We start from the raw sequence: 9,635 nt of genomic DNA, 5'->3' as shown, positions 1-9,635 counted from the left end.
GCATTTCCCTGGCCATCTGGGGCTCCGTGCACTACTGAACCGAGGAGCGAGGGTCTATTCCAACCTTTGTACAGTGAGCCTTCTTCTATTGCACAACTATTCTTATATATGTCTCTGCAACCTGCCAGGGAGCCCCTGAGGGAGGGAGGTGTCCAGGCTCCCCTCTGGATCCCCTGGGCCAGACAGGCAGGTGAGAGGAACAGGCATAGACCAGGTCTTACTGAGACCGCCTAAACAGAGCCAGTGAGGGATAGAGAGGAACTGGGAGGGAGGGACAGTGGGTTGGGGACGTCCCACCCAGGGAAGGGGCAGCTACTGCCTGGGCCTCTGCCCCTGGGGAGGGAAGGCTGCTGGGCCTGGATTTGGAAGGCCATGGGGCGGGGATCAAGTGGCCTGGATGGAAGTACCTGCCCCCTGCCCCCTCCCTGGGCTCCAGCCCTGGTCCAGTCACTTCCCACTGCAACAGTGGTCCCCGGCGGAGACACTCCACCCCTCATGCTGCGGTCCCTTCTCCTCCCCGCCCAGCCATCCCCTCCCCCCGCCTGCTGTACCTTTCCTGTTGACTTGACCCCCTTCCAGACACAGAAGTAGACCAGCACCCAGCAGGCCAGCAGACACAGGGCCACCTCCCAGTTGAGGGCCCCTGGCACCTCCAGCCCCCCAGAGAGCCGCAAGACTTTGTTCCTGGGGGAGGGAGAGCGCATGAGGGCTGTGCTGGCCGAGGGCAAAGAGACGCGGAGCTGGCCCGGGCGTGGTGCTCCCCCTCCTGCAGCCCTTGAGTCCAGCTGCTCCGACCTGTGCACCTGGGCCCAAGCCTGCAGCCTGGACGGTGTCCCTGCAGCACGTGTGCCTGGAGCCCACGAGCCCCTGGCGGCCCGGCCCCACGCCATCCCCGGCACGCGCGGCAGCGGCAGCGGCAGCGGCAGCGGCAGCCTCGCTCCCCCAGGCCGGCAGGCACAGCCGCGCCGCATCCCTGGCTCATCCCCCCGGGGCTGGGCCCCCACCCCCGCCCCTGCAGACTTGAGCTGTGGGCGGGGGGCCAGAGGGACAGGCCGGGCGTGGCCCAGAGGCGCCTGACTCACTCCCAGAACTCGATGACAGGGGACCGGCGGTCGGCAGGCTGGTCAGACATGAGGGTGGCCCGGCTGGCACCACGGCAGAGACTCCGAGGTGCACGGGGCTCGCTCTGGGTGCGCAGGCTTGGCGGGAAACGGCCACGTGCCCACAGACCTTGTTGGGCGCGCGTCTGTTTGGGCATGCGCACTGGGGCGCTCGAGCCACACCACGTGAAGGGGAGGAGCGTCGTTCGGAGGTCTCATTGGCTAAGCAGCTTATGGGGTGTCTGGGCCCGAGGCAGGGCCAGTCTAAAGGGACCAGACCGTGTGGGTGTCTGTTTGCGCAGGCTCACTAGGGTTACACAGCGCTCTACGGGCTGGCGCTTCATAAGGGAGCGCCCATTGGCTAGAGAGCCTACGGGGTCTCCAGGGTCTGTTGGCGGGAACCAATCACGAGCCAGGAGGCGGTGCCAGGGGTCTGTTTGCGCAGGCGCCCTGAGAATCCCGAGTTGCACTGCTTGCGAAGGGGTTGAGTTTTGTGACGGGGCACGTTGTCCTTCAGCTACTCCTCATAGCGACGGTGGGAGGATCCAAGATGGGGTCTGACGCGGATGGCGGAGGAGCCGTGAGGGCAGCAGATGCAGGCGCAGGTGCCGCGGTTGTTGCAGTGGAGGCAGCCGGTGGTGGCCAGGGCGCGCCAGGTGGCCCTGGCGACCTAGGTGGCCCCGGTGAACCCATCCACCCTGGTGACCCTGGAGACCCTGGCGACCCTGGCGACCTCGACGGCCCAGGTGCTCCCGGAGGCCCCGGTGTCGCAGGAGAGGCGGATGGTGCAGCCGGTGGCATTCCCCAGATTGAGCGGGCACCCCAGGCACCAGGGCCTGGTGGAGATGCAGCACCCGCGGCTGGAGGTCCGGGTAATCAGCTGCTTCAGTTGTATCCTATTTGAGGAGCCCTGGCGGGCTGGGTGGCCGGGGGATGGGGCTGGAGGTGGTTTGGGGGGGTCTTGCAGGCGAGTAGGGCCTGAAGTGTAAAAGGAGGGTACTCTTGGCTGCTGGGGGGTATGGGCCAGGGGTGGTCTGGGCTGACAGAGGGTGGCAATGGTGAGGCAAACCAGTCTGCCGTGAACCAGAGGGTAGGGGCTGTGACGTCCAGGCTGGCCTCAGTGTATAGGGTGGGAGGTTGGGGATGGCCTAAGGGGCGGCCTGGGAGGCAGGCGGGTCTCAGCGAGGAGGAGGCCAGCGGCGCAGGCAAAAATCAGTCGTGTGGATGGTGCCTTAACCATATCTCCACCAGCTTCTTCACTGTGCCGTTCCCGTCGCCCGTGGAGGCGGAGATCGCCCACTGGTTCCTGACTCCAAATGTGGAACTGCAAGGGCCAGTTCAGGAGGAGTTCAGTGTGAATGGCAGCGTCCTGGCTGTGTCAGTTCTACAGTGGGCCGGGGAGGGGCTGGTGGCAGGTGGCCAGAGCCAGTCTCCGCCCAGGTGGAGCTGTCATGGAGCCAGGGAGGGGTGAAGTCTAAGGAAGAAACGTGGTGCTGTGGTGCTCTGGGATTGTCGGTGTGAGGGGACAGGGGGAGGAATGTGCTTCCCCTCCTCCTAACGAATTTTATTTTTCCCTCCCTTTTAGCCGATTGACTGCTGAAGACCCTGGCCAGCTCCGAACTTCCATCGCCTCCTGCCTTGACCAGCTTTTCCTGGTGATGCAGGCCATGCAGTGCTTTGTGCCCCCGAGTTTTGCTCAGCCTCAGCAGGGCAAGGGGGGCTAACCTAACTGATGTGTCCCGCTCTAAGCACCCTTCCCCAGGGCACTGCTCTCTGCAGTAGTTGCCGCTTTGTTATTGGGTTCTGATCTTTTGCCTCTTCTGGCCCTTGCGCACTCAGGGCCCATGTATTTTGTTTGGCAATTAAACGTTTGTTAATTACAGAAAATAAACCTGAGCTACTGCTATTCTACTGCACCTCCTAGTAGTCTTGCGTTTGTCCTCAGGTTGGAGGGGAGGTTCTGGGGTTCAGATATTCAAGTAGTACAGTGTAACTGAAGACAATGTAAAAATGGAATAAAAAGAAAATTGTGGCCTGCCATTCAACGTGATTAGCTCCCTCTAAAATATCTTGTATCCTGCAACCTTGCTGAGCTCACTAATTAATTGTAATAGCTCTTTTACAGTCCCGTTGGACTTTCTACGTACACAGTCATTCTGTCGGTAAATAAAGGCACTTTTCTTTCTTTCTTTCCAGCCAATGCCATTTGATTGATTTCTGTCATAATGGATTGGATTTTCCTGCTTTTTTGCATGCCTGGTAATTTGAGATTGGATGCCAGGCGTTATAAATTTTCCCTTGGGTGCCGGATATTTTTCCATCCCTAAAGTTATTCTTGAACTTTGTTCTGGGATCCTGTTAAATTACTTGGAAACAGTTTGATCCTCTTGAATCTTAAGATTTACTATGTGGGACCAGAGAAGATCTTAATGTAGGATTAATTTAATTAACTTCCAGTCTTCAATGCTAGGGAAGGCTATAGTTAGAAACAAAGACTCTTACCCATGATTACTTAGGGTGGCAGTAAAATCTATCTGGACATTTCACTGGCATTTTCTATTAAAATTAAAGGTGTGCGTTTCCTTTAACCCACCTTTGGGAATCTATCATTAAAGAAAAAAGAAACACACACACACACACACACACACACACAAAACCTCTTGCATATGCGAACAAGGCAGAATTGACCACAATGTGAATTACAGCATTGTTTGTCATTGTGAAAAATGGGTCGAATGTACATCAATGGGGAAAACGTTTAGGAAATCATGGTAAGTCCGTCCTGGAGGAATAGCATATGGCAGTTGAAGAGCAAGAAACAGATATGAAAACAGATTAAACGAGTTGCATCATTTCCCCTGCTGATGTACATTCTACTAACAAGAGCTATGCTTCTGATGGAATTGACTTCACCTCTGATTCCAGGAGTGGGCATGTGGCTCAGGCCTGGCCCATCGGAGCACTGCTTTCCTCCCGCCATGGTGATCCCATCCAACTAGTGACACTTTCGGGGCTGCAGGGGGTAGCCTGGTAATGGACAGAGGGGAAGCTAGAGCCAGAAGAAGGCAAATCTCAGAGAATCAAATCCTGGATCCAGCCATGCCTGAAGACAGAACTACCTCTGGACCTTTGAGTTACACAGACTGAGAAATTCTCCCTTTGGTTTAAGCCAGTGTGGATATTTTTGATTCTTTTCTTTTCTTTTCTTTCTTTTCTCTACTTGCAATAGAAAAATCTTGACTATTATTGAGTTGAGGGATCATAATGTTATTTTTTATTTAACTACTGCGGTGAGAGGACTTTGCCCTCCTTTATTACTTCAGGAGAGAAATGAGCCTATTTTCTTCCTAAGGGATTGGCTCCTTGCTAAGAAACCATCAAGCCATATGGTAGGAAAGGGGACAAATTAGTTTTTGTGGGTAAGACTCCAAAGAAGAGAGGGAGGGACTTCAAGGGGCAGCTGGAGGAAAGGACAAAAGCTGGAGAAGGGGCACAAGACTCAGTCCTTTCCAGAGAGTACTCCCCACACTTCCCCAGAATTGTGAAGTTAATTCACCTGGGGGATGAGACCTTAGTCTGATTCTCCTTCCCTCACCCAGAAAAACCCAGAATCATTTTGCTGCTCTGGCTCTATAGATGGACTGCTGAAGCTGCTAGGTTTGCTCTAAAACCTCTCAGGTCTTATAATTCCTCAGATCCAAATCCTCCAGCGGGCTCCCTCTCACTCAGAGTTGAAGTCAAAGCCTTACAGTGGCTCCCAAAGTCCTATGTGATGGTGCCTGCAACCTCTCTGGCTTCATCCCTTCCCCTTTCGCCCTTGCCTGTTCGGATCCAGCCACACAGGGCTCCTTTCCCCTTCTGCAAAACTAGACCCATTCGTGCCCCCAGGGCCTTTGCACTGGCTTTTTCTTGTCTGGAACTCTCTTCACCCAGAGTTGCACCTGAATCACCGAAATGTCCCCCTATGTGAAGTTGTGTCCTGCTTTCTCCTCACTTGCATTACTTACCAGGTGTTGGGGGAGGTTAGAGGTAGGTAAATGTATCACAATGGAGGTACAGCTGGGCCAGCAAGGTGTTCCAGATTTTAAGGAGTTTGGGTGCAGTGAAGCCACTGAGGAGTTTTGAACCGAGCTGCGACATGATCTGCCTTTCTAGCTCCACTTCACTTAGTTCTGGGGTTTTATCTTGTTCTTTCATCTAGAACACGTTCCTCTGCTGCCTCACTTTGTCTAAGCTGCTATTTGTATTTTTTTAAAAAAAAAAAATATATATATATATGTTTTTAAAGCTTTAAAAGGGTAATACACTATGGTCAAGCGTGGCTTATTCTAGAAATGCAAGATTGGTTTAACATCATCTATGTAACCTATCATATTAACAGAATAAAGGAGAAAATCCACATGTCCATCTCAGTAAGTGCAAAACAGCACACCGACACAATTCAGCACCCAATCATGATTTAAGACAAAATAGCAAACTAGGACTAGAAGGGCTACCTCTCGGTGTCAGAGCTGCCGAGGTAACACAAAGCAGTCAAGCACTGGAGGGAGCGGCACTTTGCTCACATGGAGAAGAAACGGGGCAAGATAGCTTCAGTAGTGGGTGCTGGCCTCTCACGGCCAGCAGGTCCCTCCTGGCAGCCTGTGCAGAGCCACTGACCTGACTGCACTTACCTTGTGCTGCAGAATAAACGAAGGCCCTTGTCCCCTCCCTTCAGGACACAGATACAGCAATGGGGTTGGCTAGTTGCCATATGTTGCACATACTTAAGCAGAACAAAGGAGTACACATTGAGTCTGAAACTGGGAAAGATATCCCCACACAAGGTAATAGGTCCAGCACAGGCTGTGAAGGTATTTTATTTCTTGGTAAGGAAGTGTTCCAGACCAAAGGCCCATTCTTATGTGGCTGAGTGGGGGTCAAAAGGCTGCATGCATGAGACTGCCTTTCCCAACACTATAGCTAGCATCATAGTGAAAAATAAAATGTTTTTCTTGTAAGATCAGAAACAAGGGGAGTGATGTCATCAAAATGGTGAAATAGGAGCTTTCTACCGTCTTCCTTATTAACACCACCAATTCTGACACCCATCCAAAGACGAGAATGCCTATGCAGAAGTCGAGGAGTCCAGCAGAGAAGTTCCAGCATGCTGTTGGAGCAAAAGAAACCCACGACTGGATGCACTAATGATGATAAGAGGAGCACTTTCACTTTACCTGTGTCATCCCTCCACCAAGGCAGCAAAGCTCAGTGCCGTCTTAGCCAGCAATTTCTCCCACAGGGGAAAGGGAGAACATGTGAGTGAGCACCTGGCTTCTCCAGCTGTGTGGGATACAGCCAAACAGACCCACTTCTTTCTGATTCCATCAAGAATACTGAGTGTGCTGCATGACCAGGGGGCAGGGAGCAGCTAGAAGAACAGTGCCCAGGGCTCTTGGAAGGTATAATAGGGATGTGGATCGTACTAACCACATCAAGGACTCAATCAGGAAGCCAGCTCATGAGCCGCTGGGGATGCCTCACCTGTGGGTACCCCTAGCTAGCCCGTGGGCACCCCTAATGCTCTGCTGACCTCGCCCACACACATCCTACCTCATGTTCAGCTCTCTGTGCGTGCACCTGAGGGCAGCAAGTGTGAGCCTTTGTAGACAGCTAGGGAGCATGTGCAGAAAGCTGTCCAGGCTTTGTGGATTGGGAGAAAGCATGCAAAGGTGAGCATTTGTCACTGCCTTAGGGAAGACGAACAGATGACTCTCAGCCCTCGGTGTGGCTTTTGAGAGAAGGCATGTAATCTGAATAATTCCCCCTCAAGAGGAAACAAGAAGTGTGGAGCAGGAGTATCCATAGAAAAGCTCTAAGAAAACCTCAGAACCCCTAACAGGGCTGATAAAATGTATTTCTCTCCTGAAGCCAGTCATTAAAGACTGGAGGGGGTGACTGCTTATTCAAATGTGAAGACAGCAATGCAAGACATAAAAACTCAAGGAAACATGACATCACCAAAGGAACACAATAATTTTCCAGTAACTGACTCCAAAGAATCGAGACCTGCAATTTTCCCAATAAAGAATTCAAAATAGTTGTTTTCATGAAACTCAATGAGTTACAAGAAAGCATAGAAAGAAAATTCAACAAAATCAGGAGAACAACACATGAACAAAATGAGACGCTTAACAGAGAGATAGAAATCATAAAAAAAGAACCAAACAGAAATTCTGGAGCTGAAGAATACAATGAATGAAATGAAAAACGGAATAGAGAGCATCAACATCAGACTTGATCAAGCAGAAGGAAGTATCTGTGAAGTAGAAGACAGGTCATTTGAAATTATCCAGTCAGGAGAGAATAAAGAAACAAAGAATGAAAAAGAGTGAAGAAAGCCTGCATGAAATATGGGATACCATTAAGAGAAACAACCTATGCATTATTGGATACCCAGGAGTTGAAGGGAAGGAGAAAGGAGCAGAAAACTTATTTAAAGAAATAATGGCTGAGAATGCCCCAAATGTGGGGAGAGATTTGGACATCCAAGTTCATGAAGCTCATAGGTCCCCCCAAAACTGCAACTCAAAAAATCTTCTCCAAGACACATTATTACAAAACTATCTAAAATCAAAGACAAAGAGAAAAAAAAAAAATTAAAAGTAGCAAGAGAAAAACATCCGTACATAGTAGGGAACCTTCATAAGGTTGTCAGTGGATTTCTTAGCAGAAACCTTGCAGACCAGAGGAGAGTGGGATGATATATTCAAAGCACCAAAGGAAAGTGCCAATCAAGATTACTGTACCTAGCAAAGTTGTCCTTCAGAAATGAAGGAGAGATAAAGACTTCCTCAAACAAACACAAGTTAAGGGAGTCCATCACCATTAGATCTGTCTTACAAGAAATGTTGAAATAATTTCTTCAGTCTGAAATAAGAAGATGCTAATTAGTAAAATAAAAGTTTATTAAAATACTGATAAAGGTACGTGTATAGTCAAATTCAGAATACTCTAATACTGTAATGAAGTGGTGTGTTAAATACTTAACTCTAGTATAAAAGTTAAAGTACAAAACTATTAAAATAGCTATAGCTACAATAATTTGTTATAGAAACACAATATAAAATGATGTAAATCATGACATTAAAAACATAAATGTGGGAGGGAGAAGTAAAACGTAGTGTTTTTGTATGCATTGAAATTAACTTGTTATCAGCTTAAAGTGGGCTGTTATATTTATAAGATGTTTTAAGTAAGTTACCTCATGGTAACCGTAAAGCAAAAGCCTGTGGTAGATACACAAAAGGTAAAGAGAAGTGAATCAAAGCATACTACCACATGAAATCATCAAAGCACAAAGGAAGGGAGCAAGAGAGAAAGAAAGAAGCAGGGGAGCTACAAAACAGCCAGAAAAAAGTAAGATGGCATTAGTAACTCTTTACCTATCAATAATTACTTGAAACATAAATGGATTGAGTTCTTCAATCAAAAGACATTGAGTGGCTGAATGGATTAAAAAAAAAAAAAAAGATTCGCCTATACATTGCCTACAGGAGATTCACTTCAGCTTTAAGGACACACACAGGCTCAAATGAAAGTATGAAAAAATATATTCCATGCAAATGGAAACCAAAAGAGAGCAAGGACAGCTACATTTATATCAGACAAGACAGACTTTAAGTCAAAAGCTGTAACAAGAGACAAAGAAGGTCATCCTATAATGATAAAGGAGTCAACTCATCAAAAGGATATAACAATTGTAAATATACATGCACCCAACATTGGATCACCTAAATATATTAAGCAAGTACTAAGAGATCTGAGGGAAAAAATAGACAACAATACAGCAATAGCAGGGGACTCTAATACCTCACTTTCAACAATGGACGGAGCATCCAGATAGAAAATCATTAAGGAAACATTGGACTTGAACTATACCTTAGACCAAATAGACCTAACAGACATATACAGAATATTCCATCCGACAGCGCTAGAATGTGTGTTCGTCTCAAATGCACAGAACACGTTATCCAGGATAGATCATATGTTAGGTCACAAAAGAAAGCAAATTTTAAAATATTGAAATCACACCGAGTAACTTTTTCAACTACAATGATACGAAACTAGAAATCTGTAATAGGAGGAAAACTGGAAAGTTCCCATATATGTGGAAATTAAATACTATACTCCTGAAAAACCTGTGCGTCAAGAAGAAATTGAAATGGAAATAAATATCTCAAAACAAATGAAAATGGGAATACAACATACCAAAACTTATAGGATGCAGCAAAGTAGGTCCAAGAGGCACATTTATAGCAATAAATGCCTAAATAAGGAAAAAGGAAAATTTCAAAGAAAAAATCTTAACTCTACACTTCATGGAACTAGAAAAAGAAGAACAAAGCAAACCAGAATTAGCAGAAAGAAGGAAATAATGATCAGAGCAGAAATAAATGAAATAGAGACTAGAAAAAGATAAAAAGATAATAGAAAAGATAAACAAAACAGAGAGTTGGTTTTTGAAAAGATAAAACTGACAAATTTTTGGTTAGA

General features: G+C 47.9%; 1 protein-coding gene across 1 annotated transcript; it reads left to right on the top strand.

The window, feature by feature from the left end:
- The first annotated feature begins 1,568 nt into the window (after positions 1-1,568).
- On the top strand, positions 1,569-2,969 carry LOC105087103 (cancer/testis antigen 1). Its single transcript, XM_010977718.3, has 3 exons — positions 1,569-1,991; positions 2,352-2,477; positions 2,686-2,969. Exons 1-3 carry the CDS (start codon positions 1,651-1,653, stop codon positions 2,822-2,824), a joined length of 606 nt encoding a protein of 201 aa, XP_010976020.1. The 5' UTR covers positions 1,569-1,650; the 3' UTR covers positions 2,825-2,969.
- The last annotated feature ends 6,666 nt before the right edge of the window (positions 2,970-9,635 follow it).

The sequence above is a fragment of the Camelus dromedarius genome, chromosome X, assembly GCF_036321535.1.
Source record: "Camelus dromedarius isolate mCamDro1 chromosome X, mCamDro1.pat, whole genome shotgun sequence".
In the NCBI taxonomy this organism is placed as follows: Eukaryota; Metazoa; Chordata; class Mammalia; order Artiodactyla; family Camelidae; genus Camelus; species Camelus dromedarius.
Note: the sequence above shows the minus strand (reverse complement) of the source record. Positions and strands in the feature narration are given on the sequence as shown.